The sequence below is a fragment of the Calonectris borealis genome, chromosome 1, assembly GCF_964195595.1.
Source record: "Calonectris borealis chromosome 1, bCalBor7.hap1.2, whole genome shotgun sequence".
NCBI lineage: Eukaryota > Metazoa > Chordata > Aves > Procellariiformes > Procellariidae > Calonectris > Calonectris borealis.
In genome coordinates, this window is record NC_134312.1 from 25,480,155 (window position 1) to 25,501,076 (window position 20,922).

General features: G+C 42.9%; 1 protein-coding gene across 1 annotated transcript in view; it reads left to right on the forward strand.

The window, feature by feature from the left end:
* Positions 1-423: 423 nt before the first annotated feature.
* CADPS2 (calcium dependent secretion activator 2) overlaps positions 424-20,922 on the forward strand; it is a 331,334-nt gene continuing 310,835 nt past the window's right edge. Inside the window, exon 1 of the mRNA XM_075146854.1 lies at positions 424-747. Coding sequence (XP_075002955.1) covers positions 424-747 — 324 coding nt within the window. The remainder of the gene's footprint in view (positions 748-20,922) is intronic.

The window sequence follows — 20,922 nt, forward strand, 5'->3', positions numbered from 1 at the left end:
GGACCGGCGGGGTCCGAGCGGCGCAGCGCTGCTGAGCGGGGCCCGGAGGCTTTCCCGGCCAGCAGCTGCCCTCGTCGCTGAGAGCCGAGCCGGGCCGAGCCGGGCCGGGGCAGGTGCGGTGCGGTCCCGCCCGGACCAGCCACCTGCGGGCCGCTGCCCTCGCCGGGGCGGGCAGAGGTGTTAGCCCAGCCCCGGCCCCGGCCCCGGCCCCGCCTCCGCCGGGAGCCGCTCGGAGCAATTCCCACGGCAACCCAGGCTCGACCCCCTTCCCAAACCCCGCCTCCCCTCCCCGCCCCTCGGCTCCCGCCCGGCGGCCGCTGCGGGTCGGAAACAGTCTGTGTGTAAACTCGACGTGTCCGGAAAGGTGCGCGCCGCTCCCCGCCTCGCTCCGCGCCCGGCCGCGGGGCGCGCCCGCCGAGCGCGATGCTGGACCCGTCCTCCAGCGAGGAGGAGTCCGATGAGGTGCTGGAAGAAGAGCGGCGGGACGTGCTGGTGGCGGCGGGCGGCGGCTCGCCGCGCTCGCTGCCGCCGCCGCCCCGGGACCCGCGGGGCAGGGAGGCCGGCGCGGCGCGGGCGGCCAGCCCTAGTCCCTCGGTGCTGAGCGAGGGCCGAGAGGAGCAGGAGCGCCTGCAGCGAGAGGAGCGGGAGAAGCGGCTCCGGCTGCAGCTCTACGTGTTCATCGCGAGGTGCATCGCGCACCCCTTCAACGCCAAGCAGCCCACGGACATGGCCCGCCGGCAGCAGAAGGTGAGCCCCCGCCCGCCCCCTCCCGCTCCCGCCCTGCCCCGCCGCGCCCGGCCCCCGCCGCCTGCGCTCGCCCCCCGCCGGGCCATCCCGTGCCCGCCCGCCGGCAAGTGCCGCGCCGCCGCCGCGCTCCGGGCCGCAACAGGTTGAGCCGGGCGCGGGGCGCCGGCTGGGGCGCGGCGGGGCGAGCAGGGTGTTGCAAAGCAGCGCGGCTTCTCCAAAACAGCGCGTTTACCTGGAAATCCGTCAGTCAACAGGGGTAAAGTCTTTCAAGTTTTTAGAGCTGCGCTTGAAGTCGCCCTGCGAAGGAGATCGAAGCGCAGAGTGCGGGCGTGGGGGCGGTAGGGCCCTTTTGCGGTGGGAGAGATGGTTCTGCTCGGCGTTGTGTGGTGGACGGAGTTAAACCTCCCAGAGGTGCCTCCTGCCAGTCGTATTCTGACCACCTGTGCCCAACTCGAGTAAATTCAGCCATGATACAGAGGTGAACGAGAAAACTGTTTTGTTTCATTAATTATTAAGTGAGGTCTCTCTGTACAGAGAAACAATTAACATGCCTGTTTGTGATGAGAATGGCCGCCTAGTGAAGGTTGACCAAAATTATTCTCTGCATCTTGTACTCAGAGACAAACTCTTGAGAATTGGCAGGTATGTGGTAGGTATTTATGCCGTAATGGTGCTTATTCTCTGTTACTTTTGAGCTATTGAACAGGTAGAATACTTAAAGTTTTGAAACAAGGCGCTGCATTTTCAGATAACCACTTAAAAGCTCCATTCTTGAGATGTTTGGCCTAAGAGATTTTTATATCTTTTTTTTTTTTTTTTTACTTTCAGTTTTGTAAAACAAACCAACTCAAATCAAACCAGAAAAGAAACAAAAAAAACCCCTCCACGTCACTTTCCAGGGGGAAAGAATTCAGTTCCCCTTGGCTTTTTATGATCCTGGTACTTCTGTATCTCTAAGGGTTTGTAAAATGCAGTACTAAATGTTTTGGGGTGTCTGAATTATGCCTGCTATAAGTAATTTGTGCTTAGTGAATTCTCTTACAAGTTAGTGTGGCGGTAATAATAAGATTATTTCTGGAAGAACATTTTGTTTTTATTAAGTGTTAAGCATTTAAACTGTGAAGCCTTTATAAAGGCATCTTTTAAGCAGGAAGTCAAAGAAAATCTCGCAAAATGAGAATCTTCACCATCCCACTGAGGACTCGCCACCCCAAAATAGAGTCATCATAGAAATGATATTTTGAAGGGACATCTGGAGGTCATCTAAGTGTGACCCCTCACTGGACAAAGCCAAAGCTGACCTGATGCAGTGTTGATATTAGTCTATGTTCAAGGAGGAGGCTCAAAAGCCTCCACAGATGAGATCCCGCAATCCATCTGTGTGACCTGCTTCAGTGCTGCATTGTCTTCTTCTTGATGAAATTTTCCTAATCAGCTTCCAAGTTACAACTTGTGGCCATCAACTGCAGAAGATACTGAACATTTAGAAGTTCTCACTGATCTCAGTCACTAAGTATAGGAACTGCATTTTAAAAATAACTACCTACTATTTTTATTAATAAGATGTATGGAAAGAGATTACTGATGTGCAGCAAATACAGAAATAAAACAGTTGTGGATTTAACATACGAGCAATGAACAGACTGATTGACAGAATTTACTGATGTGCAGCAAATACAGAAATAAAACAGTTGTGGATTTAACATACGAGCAATGAACAGACTGATTGACAGAATTGACTTGATACCTAAAATGAAATGTTCCCCTTGCTAATTACTGTTTTTAAGTGAACTCTGACTTTTTGTTTAGCTGCTATATGTAGAAAGAGATTTTTGTCATGTTTAGGAATTTAGCTGCAGAACAAGGATGATTTATCTTTTGCTGGTCAGGAACTAGTGTTTTTAAATAAGACAACACAAAAAAATAATTCTTTCTAGGAGTTGCACTTCTCTTTAGAAGTAATGAAATGCACATAAACATCCTTTCTCTTACTTGACAGTTTGATATATTACCCAATGAATTACTGAATGAGGGTAGCAGAACTGGTCCTGAGTTTTGAGAGTTCAGAAAACCTGCTTTGATAGTTTGGGATCGCTGAGAGCCGTAGGAAGGAGCCCTCTTTTGTGCTCTAATTTTTGCACTCTGTGCTGCACGGTGGCCCCGTGTCAGCCTTAGGATTGAGAGTGCAACCACCTGTCTTAACACTGTGTCCTGTAGTAAGACACTTTTGGATGTGCGATAGCTGCACTCATATTCCATAGGGCAAAAGTCTGTCTTATTTCCTGAATGAATTTTCTCACTGCCAAAATAGGGTACAGATGTGGACTGTCCCTTAATCTCTTGCTCTTTTGCTTCACATCTGACTTCTGTTATGTGGCTGGCTGCCCATTGCGAGCCGGACTGAGATTCCCTACCTGTGTTATCTAACTGGAGCCGTTAACTACCGCACGCCCTGTCCATCATCAGTGGATAAGTGATCCAAGGTATGATTTTGAACCAGAACCTATGATGCTCTGTGGTTCCAGCTCCCAGCCCAGTCTGCCTGTCTCTGGTTGTGCACTCTTCGTAATCCTTTCGCACCAGCAGTCTTTCTGATAACCTAAGAATAGTATCCACCCTGCTTGAGAGCAGAAGTAATTTGTTCTTTCTGCCAGTTCATTTGGCGTATTGCTGAGCAAATACTACAGAATGCAGTTTGCTTCTTTTTTAATGTGGAACATATTATCCAGTAAGAGAATGAGATGGAATTCACATATCAAATATCCTCAACTGCGTTGTAATATCAGTAAGGAAATGATTTACAATATGGCTGGCTTCTTATGTTCTTGCCTCAGTATCTGATTAAAATGTACTATATGGTATCTTGAAATCATCATACTTAATAGACTGAGTTATACTAATTAATGTAAAGAATTTTGAATGCAGGCGGTGTTTCACTCCTCTGTTGTCCTTTGTCATCCTTCTTTCTTCTCACTAAGTAAAATTAGCTCAGCTCTATTGTGATAGATAAGATTAATTAAAAAAAAAAAAAGAAATCAAAGTAAGAAAAAAAAGAACTATCATAATTCACCAGAGTCCATCAACTCTGCTAACTTGTTTTTAATACCAAATTCAATGTAATTTAGCCCAGACTTTGCTGAATCACATACTGGCTGCATTTCTTCTTTTAATCTGTAGGACATGTGGTAGAAATACTCTTTTTTAACTGTTCAGAGTTAGTTGGTGACCTACTATTACATCCTGTCTTACTTTGGTTACTGGTAGATTTGTGGTGAAGGAAGAATAAGCTAATATTGGAGATGTGCAACTGAAGCATGGCAGGATTTTTCAAGGTGGGGTAGGAGATCCTGACGAAGATGGAGTTAGTTCTACAGAGTAAAACCAATATGTACTTAGTAACATATTTTTAGTAGATATTTATGGACATTTGGTCATGTATTTTCCAAACTTTTAGAGAAATATTAATGCATCAATGCATAACATGTCATGCCTTTATCAAGCAAGGCTTGTCTGTCCCTGATTTAAAGAGACTTCGTCACTTTTTTGCCGTTTCCACTTTTTTAATGAGTCCTCTGGAACGTATTTCAGCATCTTTCTTTTTCTGCCTCTCCGCTCCTCTCCCTTTCTCATCCAGCAAAAGAGAAGAAGAGAATAGTTAGCTAATCTCATTCCTCTTCCTTCTTTTCTCCCACCCCAGCCAAACTGAATCTCAAACCAGCAGATTGAATTTGTCCTCAGAATGGGACTTAGGTGGTGGAAAGAAATGCATTCCCAGTGTGGCTGTCTTCCATCAGGGGAAAGTGGTGTATGTGAATGTACGTGGAGTCAGTGATTAGATGATGACCCTGGTAAGTGTGGTTTATACTAATCAGTTGTACACTTGTATGTACATAGTCGGTTTTACTCAGGGAGTGTGTGCCAAAGGTGGGTTCTGTATCTGGGAGATGAATCAGAGTTAAAGTTCCTGGGGAAGGAAGGGACAGTGAAGTGCTACAGTTAATTAACAAAAAAGATGTTCTTCCAGTGTTTTTCTTCCTCATTGTTTTAAAATTTACTCTAGTAATCAAGTGGTCACACAGTAGAAACCCAAGCCTGGGAGAGAAGTAACACTCCTATGCTGAACAAGATTTCCTAATGCACGAAAGGCTTAGTACATCAAAGCTCATAATTCAAGTCTTGCTTTCATAGGTGATTAAGTAGCAGAAGTGATTGAGCTGGCTATTTAGAAATCATAACTAAATGAGTTTACTTCCTGAATACATGCCGACCTGTTTTCCTTCCATTTCTTCTCTTCTCTCCACCTGCTCAATCGTGAGTATATCAAAAACTTTGACTTCTAGTTAATACTCAAAAGTAGGAGTGTACTATTCAGTCATTTATTTTCATGTGAACTCCATGAGTTTGTTCTTTCCTGTTTCTTGGACTTTACCTCTAAAGAAGAGGTTTGTAATGATACATGTCCACTAAATAACTTTTTCAGGAAAATGTTGGTTACAGAGGTACACTTCATTCTCTGGATCACAGTTTTTTTCTCAGTGTCTTTATTTCTCCTGCCCCAAGCCCCACTTTTCCTTGCTTTTGAGCTGGTGATGTGTATCTACTTATTGGTTGGCTGAGCACGTTTTGGGAAAGAAAAATTGTCTCTTCACTTCTGAGCCTCCTTCGTAAGATGCTGTTTTCCCCACTGCTAGGGTAGCAAGGAGAGTATATCCAAAGCCATTGTTGCCAGAAACTCTAGACACGTTTCGGAGCAAGAGCTTAGCTATAAAACTTGGCCATCTGATCAAAATTCTGCTAAACGGCTTTCTAGGAAGACATCTTCCATTTCTCTTTTCCACGTTTTCTTTACAAATGTTGATTTTTTTGTGAAGTGTTTCAGAAAGTAATTTTAAATCAAGTTTATTTGCCCCTTTGTTTTTCTCCATCACAAACACCTTGATAACACGTTGTCATGATGCTCTAAGCTGTGTGTATTTTGTTTCAGTCAAGTTAGAATAGAGTATTTTGGTAAATCCTGTCAAAGCCCGTTAAGATGGTGGCCTACACAGCTCTATACATGTTGAGATAAGATTATTGGCAAGCAGATCTTTTTACCGCAGTCAGAGCTTGCTCTTTGGGGAAGAAGTTGTTCTTGCCTGCAATAGTAAAGTTGCTCACGATGGCAATTGAGTCAACCATGTATGAAGAAATACTGAAGGGTGATGAGAGAAGCAGAGCCTTCTAGTTACCAATGCCACTTCAGAAATGACAATCCATCAGAGTTTTGTTTTAATCTTAAACTGGTCTGCTGCCCTGCCAGCTCAGCATTGATCGGTGTGGCTTGGCCAAAAGCTAGGCAGTGTGCTGGGAAAACGAGGCTTTGGTAAACAGCTGTGTAATGAAGTGGACGTATAGGGAGAGTCTGCAAACCTAGTTTTACTATGCTGAAAAATTCATCAGTCTCTTCTTTTGCTTGCTTGTTTTATTTTCCCTGCCTATTTTACCCATACTTGCCTTTGAAATTTGATTATTTTTTAAGGGGACAGTTCTAATTTTTTTTTTCTGAATGAGTGACCTCAGGTGGTTTATTTCTTTCTGTCACCCACGCAGTTTGACAAATGTGTTAACTCTGTTGGCAAATACCCCATTTAAAGTGCTCGAGGAAGACTACTTATTAGTTTTTTCTACAGGGGAGCTGATAGGAAGGGAGTTTGAAGAATCAGTTGACTGTCACCATCTCTGCAGGAACAGTACGGGGGAATTGGCTGGCTGGGCTGCCTTGCATTTCTCACCCTTTGCAGGCAGTTGTTATTGTCATGTTATATTTTGTGTATCTGAACCATTGGTAATTGGTGACAGAGAAGCAGAAATACCAAATCAGCTCATCTTGTCCTTGTAACGTTCTCTGGCATCATCTGAGAAGCATATTCATTGCTGCCGTGGAAGAACAAAGCTGGTGCAAATACTCTTTTCCCCTCCTTTCCCTGTATCTGGAGGGGGTCAGTATATCAAAATACTAATTACCATGTACTGTCTTTAACTGTAGAATATTGCCAGAAAATACTTGTCTGTTGCTAGTTGACTATTCACTGTATGATGTATTTCTATAAAAGCAGATTTACCATTTCCCCCTCTTCTTCTCCCATGCACACCTGTTGTCACAAGTTCATGTTTGGGGACACTGCTAACCAATCACCTTTCCATTTGCATGCTGCTTATTGGACTTGGTTTTTCTCTTTCTGGCTTTGTACCATTTCTTTTTAATATTGGTGAATATCATCATGAAGTTGCTTTTGGTATATATTGTTTTGCTTTTTTAACGTACCTCTGTATTTGCATTCAAGTTTCCTGTTATCCTTGTTTCTTCTTTGTGTGTAGATGTCTCCTACTTTGCTAGCTTAATACATCCCTCTCTCCTGCTGCTTCCCTTTTATTCGTATGCTTGCTAGAACTGGAAAGCTAATAGCTTGGGGACAAAACTTGCTTGCCATTTATCAACCCAAGAGGTGTCCGTGGGGGAAGGTGGGATGACGTGTCTTCTTCTAGGAAAGTGCTTAGCTCTCCTCTGCTGATTGAGGGATGTGTGTTGGGGTGCTAATCTTTGTGCCTTGACTCTGGTCCTATGTTTAGTTGTTCTGAGCCCCAGTTAGTATACGACTCTGTCTGAACTGGGTGCCAGCCTCTGAGGTTTTTAAACTTTTTAATCTTTAAGTCTCTTTTCTTACAGTTCTTTTGTCACAGTGGCTGCAAAGATGCCTCCTATATTTCGTTCCAACTTACTCCTCTTGCTGCCTGCTGATGGCTGTGGCATGCACAGGTCTGGTACTCAAACTTCTCCTTGATTTCTAGCTATTGCTGTTGAGGAGGGGAGGCAGGGAGAGGAACAGCGTCTGCTGAACTCGTGTTCCCTTTGCCTAGTGCCTATCTCCAATGCTTGCTTCTGCCTAGAAGTGCTGGCACCGAATCGAAAGCAGCCCGGTTCTTGTGCGTTGCAGCCGATTCCCACAGGTTTCAAAATAGCATCTGTGAAAAGGCAGTTTTCGGTTTGTTGCTGTGTGGGGGAAACTCCGAGCAGCAGGAGAGGCAGAGTGTTTGTATGTGGGTACCAGGCTGCATCAGCTTAGGTTTGTGTTTTGAAGGTTATTTTCACAGCCGTAAGCATTGAAGGCTTTTCATTTTTTGTTTAAAATTCTCTAGAAGTTGATGGTACTTGCCCAAAAGAATTTATTTCTGGTTCTTATTTATTTTGCAGCGAGGAGATAAAGCATATGCTTCTCTTCAAGCGTGTTTACTTGTATGCATAAGTTTAAGAATATTCTTGAGTGTTTTTCCTGTCAGGAAGGGGAAAAGCATTAATTAACAGCATTGTGAAGAATGAACAGAGCTACACTGAGTACTTCTTTAGCTACAAGACCTGGTGAGGAAAAATGAGAAGAATCTTTCTCCAGCTCTGTTTCCATTTTTCTCTCATGCATTAATTATTCATTTGTGTTCAATTGTCTTGGCTGTGGGGTTTTGGAAATAGAGGCCGGCAGCTTCTGTTTAATGAAACTGCTGGAGGGATACTCTTGAGTGATAGTATAGACACGCAAAAAAAATCCTGGGGTTACTACTTCAAGTAGATTCGTTTGGGCCACAGACAAGGACATGGAAGAAAGGGCAAAGCTCAGGTAGTGTATAAATGAGATCTCCAAAGAGATGATGTACGTCTACAAAGATTAGGGGAGAAATGGAAATCAGCGATGGAGAGTTTCATGGACTGAGTTGAAGGTATTGAGAAAGTATGTGGAACTGAATTAATTTTGGAGTAGAGGAACTGCTCAGCAAGGGCAATGACAAAGTTAAGAGGAATAAATTTGTAACAGAGAAATCCACTGGTCGTGAGAGTGATGCTCTTCAGTATGAAACAGAAATGAAGGAGGAATATCTTGGGTATAAGACTTTGCAAGAAAGATACTGGGCTAGGAAAAAGAGATATGGATTAAGCTGGGAAAAAGTGAATAGTGTCAACATCCGTGTCAGTGCAATACAGAATAGCAAGGACAAGGAGTTGGTGAGGAACTTGGTGCTCCCAAGTTGGAGAAGGTGGAAATCAGAGTGGTAGGATATAGTACATTGGGGAAAACAGTGTTTTCATGGTCCCAGATTTTTTTCTGCAGAAGGTTGCAGTTGTTTTATGTGTTTAGGTTTTTCTTATGGTTAATTCATGAGTTTTCTTTTTAAAAAAAAAAAAAAATCTCCACCTCCAGGCAGTCTGCACTGAATATTTATCTTGCTGGCTTTTGCTGGGGAGTTTCCCCAGTTTGTGCCTATTGCTCATACATTCCTTCATTTATTTCTAAATTATGTATTCTGAGGCCTTAGAGCAAGGTACTGGTGTCTATTTCTCGTTCAAAAGTGTTCTACGAATGTTTTGCCATTCCAACTGTTTGATACATCAAATATGCATTAGTGTTAAAAAATTAATATTGACCATTTTTTAAAAATTTCTTTATTTTGATCTCCTTATGGATGGAGCATAATCAAAGAAAAGAAATAAAAATAAAGAAGTGGTTGTTTGGTATAGATCTGATATTAAATCATTTTAGCAATCAGTTCCCCTCTGACTACTCTTCCTTCCTACAGTGTCATTAAAAGGCAGAGGATTTTTCAGTCTCTTACTGGTGGGGATTGAAAAGCAACAAATAGCGATATTATATGGAGATGGAAGTTAACGAACTCCATTAGAAATTTTTGTTTCTAGTAATCTTCAACTTGCAGAGTTGGAATATTTGCCTGAATGAATACATAGATTCAGCTTGTGGTGACTTAACACCAAATGCAGTATCATTCTCGTAACCACATATATGCTACAAACGGTGGAGGTTCTGGGCGTGCTAGTACATGGTTATGAAGTAATTAGAAGCATTTTAGCTTAAATATTCTGTGAAACAAATTCTACCAATCTCGTTTATATGGTTTTGTTTTTTTTTCAGAATGCTTTGGCTCCCAAATTCAATTCCTTTAAAAACATCACTTGAGATTTTTAAAGCCAACTTTTAAAGTTGTCTTTCTCTGCCATCCAAGTTTTTAGGTATCCTTACTTGATGCTTCCAGACCTTTTTCCATGATAATACATCTTAGAAAATTACTAGCTGTCCTGGTTTCAGCTGGGATAGAGTTAAATTTCTTCCTAGTGCTGTGTTTTGGATGAATGTTGATAACACACTGATGTTTTTAGTTGTTACTAAGTACCTTGTCAAGGACAACTGTCCTCTGCTACCAAGCTAGACTGGGAGGGAGCACAGCCAGGACAGCCAGCCCAGCTGGCCAACGGGGTATTCCATACCATGTGACGTCATGCTCAGTATATGAACGGCAGGCGTGATCCAGGAAGTACCAATTGCTACTTGTTTATCGGTCAGCGCGGGTGGTGAGCAATTGCATTGTGCATCACTCATTTTGTATATTCTATCATTATCATTATTATTTTCCCTTTTCTGTTCTATTAAACTGTCTTTATCTCAACCCACGAGTTTTTCTCACTCTTACCCTTCCGATTTTCTCCCTGTCCCACTGGGGGGGGCGGTGAGGGAGCGGCTGCATGGGGTTTGGCTGCCTGCCAGGTTAAACCACGACACTAGCTATGTTTTGTGTATATAAGCCTTCTGTTTTACAGTTGGAACATAAAAAAATAAACATCCTATACAGGTAATCTGAGAATTATGTGATCTGGCAGCCCGTGGATATATAGATATATTTTGCTCATGTGTTGCTGAAAAGGAAATAAATTAAGAATGTCATTCTTAACCGTGTAATTTAAAGGTGATCTGCTCGATCTGCAGATCAGTCACCCGCTGGTATCAGTGTACGTGAGTATTTTTGTGTGTGGCTCTCACTCGGGCACCCTGTCTGTGGGATGGCTAGTACCTTATGGGACTGCTGTTACAGTGAGATGAAGGTTCATTTGTACCTTCTTTGCCCCCACCTCCCACAGGCTGGCGCGGGGAATTTTAGGAGTAGTACTTGCTTTTCAAGACCCCTTTATTTTCTAAATCACAAGGACAGTGGTACGCTGTGAACAGGGCTAGGAATTATCGGTGGTCCTTGCTTGGCTCTTCCTCAAAGTTAGAATCATAGAATCGTAGAATCATTTAGGTTAGAAAAAACCTTTAAGATCATCTAGTCCAACTGTTAATTTAGCATTGCCAAGTCCACCACTAAACCATGGCCCTAAGCACCACATCTACACGTCTTTTAAATACCTCCAGGGATGGTGCTTCCACCACTTCCCTGCGCAGACTGTTCCAAAGCTTGATAATCCTTTAGGTGAAGAAATTTTTCGTAATATCCAATCTAAACCTCCCTTGGGTACAACTTGAGGCCATTTCCTCTTATCCTATCACTTGTTACCAGGGAAAAGAGACCGACCCCCACCTCACTACAACCTCCTTTACAAGCAGTTGTAGAGCGCGATGAGGTCTCCCCTCAGCCTCCTCCCCTCCAGACTAAACAAGACCAATTCCCTCAGCCGCTCCTCATAAGACTTGTGCTCCAGGCCCTTCACCAGCTTCGTTGCCCTCCTCTGGACACGCTCCAGCACCTCCATGTCCTTCTTGTAGTGAGGGGCCCAAAACTGAACACAGTATCTGAGGTGCGGCCTCACCAGTGCCGAGGATAGGGGCACGATCACCTCCCTGCTCCTGCTGGCCGCACTATTTCTGATACAGGCCAGGATGCCGTTGGCCTTCTTGGCCACATGGGCACACTGCCGGCTCATGTTCAGCCGCCTGTCAACCAGCACCCCCAGGTCCTTTTCCTCTGGGCAGCTTTCCAGCCACTCTTCCCCAAGCCTGTAGCGTTGCCTGGGGTTGTTGTGGCCGAAGTGCAGGACCCGGCACTTGGCCTTGTTGAACCTCATACAGTTGGCCTCGGCCCATCGATCCAGCCTGTCCAGGTCCCTCTGCAGAGCCTTCCTACCCTCCAGCAGATCAACACTCCCGCCCAACTTGGTGTCGTCTGCAAACTTACTGAGGGAGCGCTCGATCCCCTCGTCCAGATCATTGATAAAGATATTGAACAGGATCGGCCCCAGTACTGAGCCCTGGGGAACACCGCTCGTGACCGGCCGCCAACTGGATTTAATTCCATTCACCACAGCTCTTTGGGCCCGGCCATCCAGCCACTCTTTTACCCAGCAAAGAGTACGCCTGTCCAAGCCATGAGCAGCCAGATTCTCCAGGAGAATGCTGTGGGAAACAGGGAAAAGGCTTTACTGAATTCTAGGTAGACAACATCCAACACCTTTCCCTCATCCACGAGGCGGGTCACCTTGTCCTAGAAGGAGATCAGGTTGGTCAAGCAGGACCTGCCTTTCATAAACCTGTGCTGACTGGGCCTGACACCTGGTTGTCCTGTACGTGCCATGTGATGGCACTCAAGATGATCTGCTCCATAACCTTCCCTGGCGCCAAGGTCAGACTGACAGGCCTGTAGTTCCTTGGATCCTCCTGCCGGCTCTTAATGTGGATGGGCGTCACATTTGCTAACCTCCAGTCAACTGGGACCTCCCCGGTTAGCCAGGACTGCTGATAAACAATGGAAGGTGGCTTGGTGAGCACTTTCACCAGCTCCCTCAGTACCTTTGGGTAGATCCCATCTGGCCCCATAGACTTGTGTGTGTCTAAGTGGTGTAGCAGGTCGCTAACCATTTCCCCTTGGATTATGAGGGCTTCATTCTTTATTCATGCATTAGCAACTGGATTACAACAGTCTTTCTGCTACTTTAATACAACTTGCTGTCTGTAGATGAAAAGCATCATGTAAGAATGAGAAGTTTTATTTATTTAAAATGGTAACAAAATTAGTCATATTTTTGCTGAATCACTAGCTGTTTTGTGTGTTCTGGGTATTTAAACTCTAATATATTATTAACACATTAATTTGCTAACTGCAGTTGTTAGTCAGAACTCAGTCTGGACTAGGCTTCAAGAGGTCACATAGATGTGATAGAATTGGTAAACTTGCTAAAGCCTCCGTACATGACCCTCTTGCTGTATTAGAAGCTGTATCTGTTACAAGTGCACTTAATTACACAGAGCAGCACACAAGGGAAGGAGGCTGTATAGGCTGGCAGGGTTCTTCCCATATTATAGAAGCCTATTTCTAAACCTGATGTCTGTATTTTGCTAATCCATGCCTGATGGTGTTGGGCTGATGTGCAGTGGTCATGGCTACTGCCCAGTAGCTGCGGAAGTATGATCTGCCGAGATGATTGAGACTTCTAAAAAGTAAGACCATCCCCAAAGGTAACACACTTAATCAGTGACATCATCATCATTTGCATCACCATTTTAGCTTGGATCAGGAGTGTGCTTTAAAGTCACCCTCCTTGTTCCACTTGCAGAGTTCTGGTTTGGACCACATGAATGTGACTGTGTGTGGGCAAAGCTAAACCACAAGTTACATTCTGGGAGCACATTAAGTCTGTGCAACTGGACTGAGGTAAAGCCTCCTGAAATGCACTTAGGGTGGGTGTTAGGTCGTCAGCATGAACTGCTTCACTGTACAGATGCACTTTTCTGGTGTCACGCTGCTTGCCGGTGTAGATGTGACTTCAGAGAGATTTAAAATACAGCAACTAACACAGAGTCAAGAAAGAGAGGTGGAACCTAATTGAGATAAATAGCACAACAGGGCAGTCTCCTTTCTGAGCCAGTAAAGCAGGACAGAATATGCAATGCAAACATAAAAACAGCTGAAGTAACAAAGTAATAGTCTTGCTATGTCTGAAGTTAATTAGGGGCAACAAACTGCCCCTAATTACTAAAAGTGTGGGATTCTCAGCAAAGCTGCCTGGGATACTAATTAAAAGAACTGATTATAAGAAATAGAATGCATAATTAATGACTGAGAAATCATTTTCAAGAGCATCTTCAGACAGCAAATAAAGTGCCCTTGGAAAATATTGTGACACCCTGAGCCATCCACTGAATCTAATCCCACAGATAGACCTGAACTGATTTGCAAGAGGTTGCTGAGCTTATACTTTCTAGTGCTGAGGTAAGGATTAATGGGGGCAGAATGACAGGTAGAATAGGAGTAGTATTTCCATTTTGATATCAAATACTCTCTTCAATTTTTTTTCTTTTTTTTTTATGTATCACTTCAATAGAACCTGGTTATGAAATACGCTGACATACTGTATTTTGTTTTAATAGTTGGCTTTGCAATAGTCTGCTGCTTCTACAGTTGAGTGAGGACCTTAATGTTTGGAGAGGGCCTTTGGATAGCATCCTCTCTGTGTTGATTAGTAGCATGTGTATGTGTGGCAACTGTTGGCTCTCAAGTGTACAGGCAACCAAATGGACTGTGATTTCTCTTTTCTAGGTTCTTGAAAAAATAGCAACCTGAAAATTACATCTGACAGAACAAAAATGGAAAGTTTAAAGATTTATCTTCCGTGCAAAAAAAAAAAAATCTGGCCTGATTAATGAGTTTTTTTTATCCTAAGCAGTTTTTTAAAGGGGCTAATCAGGGATTAAGTTTTATCCAGGCACCTCTTTGGGTGTTCCTGCCTAATTGGGCACTCCTTAATTTATAAACTTGAAATGTTTTTATGAGCCTTGGTCCTCAATTACTTTGACATGTTTATAGAAACTTAGATTAGGAATAACAAAGCTATAAATGCTTGGGAGCATCGAACCCTGTGTGTAATTTCCTATGCTGCTTCTAAGCATCTGCTGGAGGTTAGGGTAGGAGGCTGGAGGTGCCCCAAAGTGCTGGGGTGAGCATGGAGGCACCCAAGGGGGACATGGGTGCCTTTAAGTAATCAGGCTGTGAGACCAACCCACTGGTTGATGTCCCTCCAGATAGGCATTGCATTTAATTCTTGCTGATCAATCTGCGATCATTGTAGCGAGCCCCCCTTATTTCTGCTTTGGCTCAGTTTGGTAGCTACTTCATGTAAAACGAAACTCCTAAACCTTGTGATAAGGAAGCAAAGATGTTCCTATGGCTTCTATTAACAGTAGAGGTTTTATTTTTTGTTAATACTGAGTTTTCAGAATTGATCTGATTCCTTAGGACTAGCTCAGAGTGTGCCCTGTTGAATATAGTACACTGAATTTCTACTTTTCTATTTCTGCTCTTTAAGTCTTACAGGCATAAGACTTAAGTATCTGATTTGTTTTTGTATTTGAGGATGGATTTATACCTTGGCTGGAGAAACTTGCTCTGGATTGAGACATAGCATATGTGTTCTCAGTGTGGAGGATAATTTATTTTCCTAATTTGATTGAATTTGTATTTTTTTCCTACAGTGGAAAAATAATTAGTTCCAACAGACAAACAGCTATCCTGATTGTGTGGTTAAAAAAAACAAAAGGAAAAAAAAATTACCTCCCTGCACTGCACAACTGTGCAGATAGCTCTTACCTTTTTCTCACTCTAACTTTAGTGAGACTGCAGAGCAACTGGCACGGCTGTCATAAGCCACTCTTTGGGGAAAAAAAGAAGTTGGCCCATTTTATTTTCAATAGCGATGTGGTTAGAGTGGAACAGCTTTTTCCTGTCAGTGATCAGAATCTCACTGCCTCCGTGCTAATAAGATAAATGGGGTAATGCATACTGATTATAATATCTGGAGTGATATGTAGACTTAGAGATTGTGTGAAGAGGTGTGAGACATTGAAGCTCTGAGCAATACAGATGGTCAGCGATGCAAATCCATTTCAATCTCTAATGCTGGAGAGCCTGGAAAATGGACAGAATTGCATAATAATATCAGAAGAAGATAGGTAGCCTCTAACCTTTTCTTTCAATAACGAGAGTGAAGGATTTAGAGTGAGAATCGTTTTGTCAATGGAGTGAACCCATCCTTGGACAGTACATGCATTTGTGTGTTTAAGGCAGGTGTCAGGGAATATTTATTCATTACAGCCATTCATATGAGTAACTAAAAAAATAGAACTCAGGGTACTATCAAAATTGTAAAACTGTCTAAAAATGTAAGTTGCTTGCTAATTTTAAGCCTAATAATTTTAAACCCAATAAAACATTGAAATAATTTGATTTTTTTTCTATAGCAAGTAAATAAATTTGTGCAATCAGTGCAGAAGAGTGAGAAAGATCAGAATGGACTAAACTAATACAGTTTTAAAAAAGGGATGACATTTAGTGCAGGAGAATTTTTTTTTTTTAAGAGGAGTCATAAACTTGTGGATGCTTTCAGATAGGCTGAGTTAGGGACACTGTTTCTGATGCAGTAGCTTATAAGCAGTTTCACGTGTGTGTTTGGAAATGGTGTGCGTATAACTTAGTAAACCAAAATAAGGGCTTTTTCTGAAAGGTGGCATGTAGGTTTCCCCTCAATTGTTCCTGTGTTAAAACACGTATTTTATCCACCTGCCAGTTCAGAAGATTCTTTCTGAATCACAAAATAGTTACCAGGGAATAGCACCACTACTGCCAAACAGCTCTGCTACTGTATTTGTGCCTTTAGCGATACCTGTTTATATAAATGCTTCGTTTTTGACAGAACGTGTAGTAAGCTAGGCTAACAAAGCTACCGTGCCTCACGTACACCTAGTAAGCACCCTGGCATATGTCATGGCTGAATGAAATTACTGCTTTGCTATGGGATGGAAAGCTTATCTTGCAAAATTATTGCAAAGCTGGTGAATGTCTTCAACACACAGACAAGTTACTGTGTTTGTAGTTTTACACCAAATGGGAAGGGACCTCCTAGGTTGAGGCAGTCTCATGTCCAAAAAAGAGACCTGTTGTCTCTTTTATAAGCAGGTAAAACTTCAGTTAGTAGGTATCCCCACTTTTTCATTACTCTAATAGTTGTGAGACTTCTGTTTCCCGACTGAATGCATTTGCAGTTTGTTTTATACCCACTTGCTGTTCCGTCAGCTCAGCCCTTCAGTTAAAATAACAGCTTTCTCTTCCTGAAGGATTTAATAGAGGATGGTGTCTGCTATATGAAACAATCCAAGCTCTGAACCATCCCTCAGGCAGTAATCTCTCTCCTTCTCTGATTATCCTAACAGCCTTTCTCTATGTTTTGCAGCTGGAATTAATGCACCCTCCTTCTCATGTCGCCTTTCACATTAGCATGGTGCCTGGGGTGCGCTGAGGCAGCACATCTGAGCTCAGAGCAGCCAAGGAGAACGAAAATCTCACAGAAGTTCTTGTGAGTCGTGGCCTGAAGTGTGGGATGCTGAATTTCACCCTGTTTCTGTTATCGCAGCTCCCACACTGGCTGTGTTTTCCAGTACAGTTTTCTTATACACTCTGTGTGCTGGTGCATCCCAGCCTTGAATTTCAATATCAGTCTTCAAAATCAGAAGATTATAATGTCATGTTCCTGTTCTCTCTGTCATAACCAGTATAGAAATATTGCATTTATGTTTAATTTGCAGGTGCAGCCCTCCAGAATTTTGCAGCTACCTTTCCGGAGGCCTGCTATTTCTCCTTTAACATTTACCCTCACTTTTTTGTGGATTTTTTTTTTTCCCACCTTTGTGGCAGTAGCTCAGTTGCTTAACTGTTGTCTAGATAAGATCTACAGCATTTTTTTAGCCTGAAAGCAAGAATAAAAAGCAAATGGATTGCTTGATTTTATCATCTTTTAAATAATTCTGGCAAATCTGTGACTTTGTATGACTAATCCTTCCCATTCTGCGTCAGACGTTTCCCCGTTACCCTGATTCTAACCTTATTTTTATACCCTTCTCCTGAGGAGTCTGTGCTCCTCTGAATATAGAGACGTGCTGCCCTCCTTTGGGAAGGAGGTTTCTTTGGGCAATGCTGGACAACTTTCAGACTCTTCTTCTAAAGAACTTCCACGCTGCCTCATTCAGGTCTCTCAACTTTTCAGTCTAGATGGCTGAATTGACCAACTCCTCTTAATTCCTTGATGTAGAGAATAAATTATCACTTCTCAGTCTCCAGGCTAAAAAGATCTTTCTGACAAAATACAAACTGCTGAGACTGGATTCATGTTCAATAACCATGCATATCAGCAAGCTCTCAAAATAATTAAGTGCTGCAGTGATAAAGAACAAAGACCGTTCAGTGGCACAATTCATATGCATTCAGTTGCAGCATTGCTGTGTGCCTTCCTTTTGATTAGTTTTTAGCTCAACTGCTATCAAAAGTCCTGAGTTCCAGGTCGTCCAATAAGCTTCTAAAAAGGCTGTTTCTGGCATTCTGCCCTGGCCACATTTGGCACACTGCAAAGCAGAGTTTAACAAACATCTGTTGGGTCAAGCTTTTTGTTGACCACAGGAGGTTAAATGGTCAGGATGTGCTGATTTCTCTACAGAATGTGTCTAGACTTGTGAGTTTTTACTGTACTTTTGCATATGACTTGAATGCTTATAGCAGACAACATGTATAACGGTGCAATTATGCCGCAGCGTTTGGAGTTAATTCTCCCCTCTAAAGTATTACCAGCATACTTGAGCCAATGTTTTTGCTTCCAAGCCCACCGACATGTATATACATTAGTTTTCTGTGTGACAAAAGACATAGAATCATGCTTCCTTCCTAACTTCCTTTGACACCACAACTTTGTGGTTGAATAGAGCACAACAATGAGTGACTTCTGGGTCTACCTCATCTTTTATCCCTCCTGTAGTGCTATATAATTCAGGCATCTCCCAACATTGCACAGTTGTAAGGAGCCTTGGCCTGTCTGCTTTACTCCTACTCAGCACTTCTAAGTAATTATAATTTTTGGAAAAGCTGTTACAAAGAACATACTGTGAATTATTCAGAAGGTCAGTCATCATTTCTGTGCTTCTTGGGAACAGTGCTCGCGCTTGTGCTAGGGACTGAGTGAATCACTTCGAAACTCTGGTTCTTGTTCCTGTCAGGTTTACTTGCACAAAGTTAAGCAAACCTCATTCACCACAACTCTCTTTTACTTCTCACACTCCTCAACTATACTGGATTTTACAGAACAGCATGTGTGTCTTTTCTTTTGGTTCAGGATTGTGTTGTCCAGTCCTTTGCACCAGAAGGGAGAAAAGCTTTAGAAAGGGGAAAAGAGGCATCCCATCAAATTCAGTCGGTAGTCTTGGTAAAAGAGTGCAGAACTGGGACCTGGAGGAAGGAATAAGCCCAATCTCTCCCTCTGAAAACTCTGATTTCTGTATGCTTCAGTCCTTCATTGTTATGCCCTCTGCAAAAAACCTGAAGGATAGCTAAGTATTCGTCCTCTACTGTCACTTTGCAAATAATAAAAATACTGAAAGCTGATTTTTATCTGAAGTTTTGGAAAGGAAATTGCATCTCCAGAATAGCAGACACCCTCCCAATTCACTAGGCAATAGCTATGTAAGAGTGTCAGCTCTGCTCCTCTGGCATGTTCCTAATCACCGTGCCATTTTTTCCTGTGACAGAGAGATGGAGATCAGGAATCCTGTTTTGTTGCTTTTGGTTAGATACATAAATTACCAGCACATTGTGTACTGAAATCTTCTTAAGCAGCTTTTGCAGATCAAAGATAAGAATTTACTCCCGACTTAAATGAGAAAGGCCTGTGCTGAGCATCTAAAGATCCATTGCTCAGCCCCTCCTGGTGATCCGAGAGGGAAGGGTACTTGATAATTGTATGTGATAAGGTTAGTCCAATTTCTTTTTTCCAAAAGTGAATTGTTACTGTTAGAAAAATCCCCTTTAAAGCAAAAAACAACAAACAAACAAAAACCTAGCCTCTAGATTATGCAGTGTTTTGGGGAGGAAAAAAATGCAGGTTTTCCACTCCTACTAGTTTGAGTAAGCCTTTGGTGTCGCTTCAGACACTGATGGGTTGACTGGGCACCTCACTGGAGTTAACTCATCAGAGGTGTAAAAAGACATGTGGAGACACTGCATTTTCTTCCTACAGCTTACCGCTCCATTCGTACGCAGAAAGCTACAGTTCAGCTGTCTCCTAAACTTGTTGTAAAACTACCTGCAAAGAACTTAATGGTGAGTTTATGTCAAGGTAAGGTAGTGTTTTTTCTTCTGTTTGAACTTAAATGAAAGACCAGAGGACAGAAAATAAACCCTGAACATAAACTGTGGCCGATCAGTGTGTTCTCATTGGATTAAAATGGGACCTAACCTGTTCGGAGGAGAAAGCTGCGGCTTCCCCCCGTGTTTAAATATGATGGAAGGAAAGACACTGTCCCTCACTCACGCACCCGAGAGGGAGAGCAGTTGGTTACTTTTCTTGGCCATAGACTGGAGATGAACAGGGCATGTTCACTGGGCAGTGAAGCATATTAACTTACCAATTTGGGATTTTGTCCTTGCTGCCTGTGCCTTTGTATTCCTGCTTTGTGGTGCCAAGGTGACATGCCAGTCTCTTTCCCCGGGCTGCGTGGTAGCGCTCCCCATCACCTGGAGGGACTGCTCTATAAATGCAGACCTGTAGTGGTCTGTGTTTGAAAGTGTCTTTATTCTCCCTTCGGTTTGGATTCTACAGCTTTCGTTCTACTCTGGTAATTCCCCTGTTGGCCCTATTTTGTTAGGCTTGTCTTTGAGCGCCGTTGTTGTCAGCAGGGAAGGCTGGGAGGCTTTCAGCCGACTTCCTTTCATTGTTTCTTTCAAACATCTGATGTTATCTCATCTGCCTTCGTATTATTAAATGTGTGCTGTCCTGGAATCACTTAACCTCTTCCCATTCACGTATTATTAAATGTGTGCTGTCCTGGAATCACTTAACCTCTTCCCATTCACGTGCCTGCAGTGCCCTGCTCAGATCCTGGCCTTTAGGGAACACGACCATGTGAACTTGTTTTCATTTCAGTGGGATTTTGCACAAGTAGATGCTCTGTGAATATATTGTGAAGTTGTAACTAAGCACTTACAGAGAGTAGTAGCTTTAGGACTATTTTCTTCTTTTCTTTTTTCCTTTTTTTTTTCTTTTTCTCTTTAAGAAGGGAACAAAAAATGGTCACACTGCTAAGCTCTAATTACAGTAGCTTCAGAGAGACCTGCTTGATTTGCCTTTTGAGCTCTGTGCTGTGTCAGGTAGGTTTTGATCAAACGCGTTCCTGCCAGCATTCAGTCGTTAGCATTCACTCTAAGTTAGTCACCAGTGAATTATGGTCTGTGATATGGTCCAGGTCCCATTGCTCTAGTTCTTTTTCTCTTTATTGATTTCCATTCTCGTTTTCATTATTGCCCTGGAATCTCACTGCATGCTTCCTAGTGCTT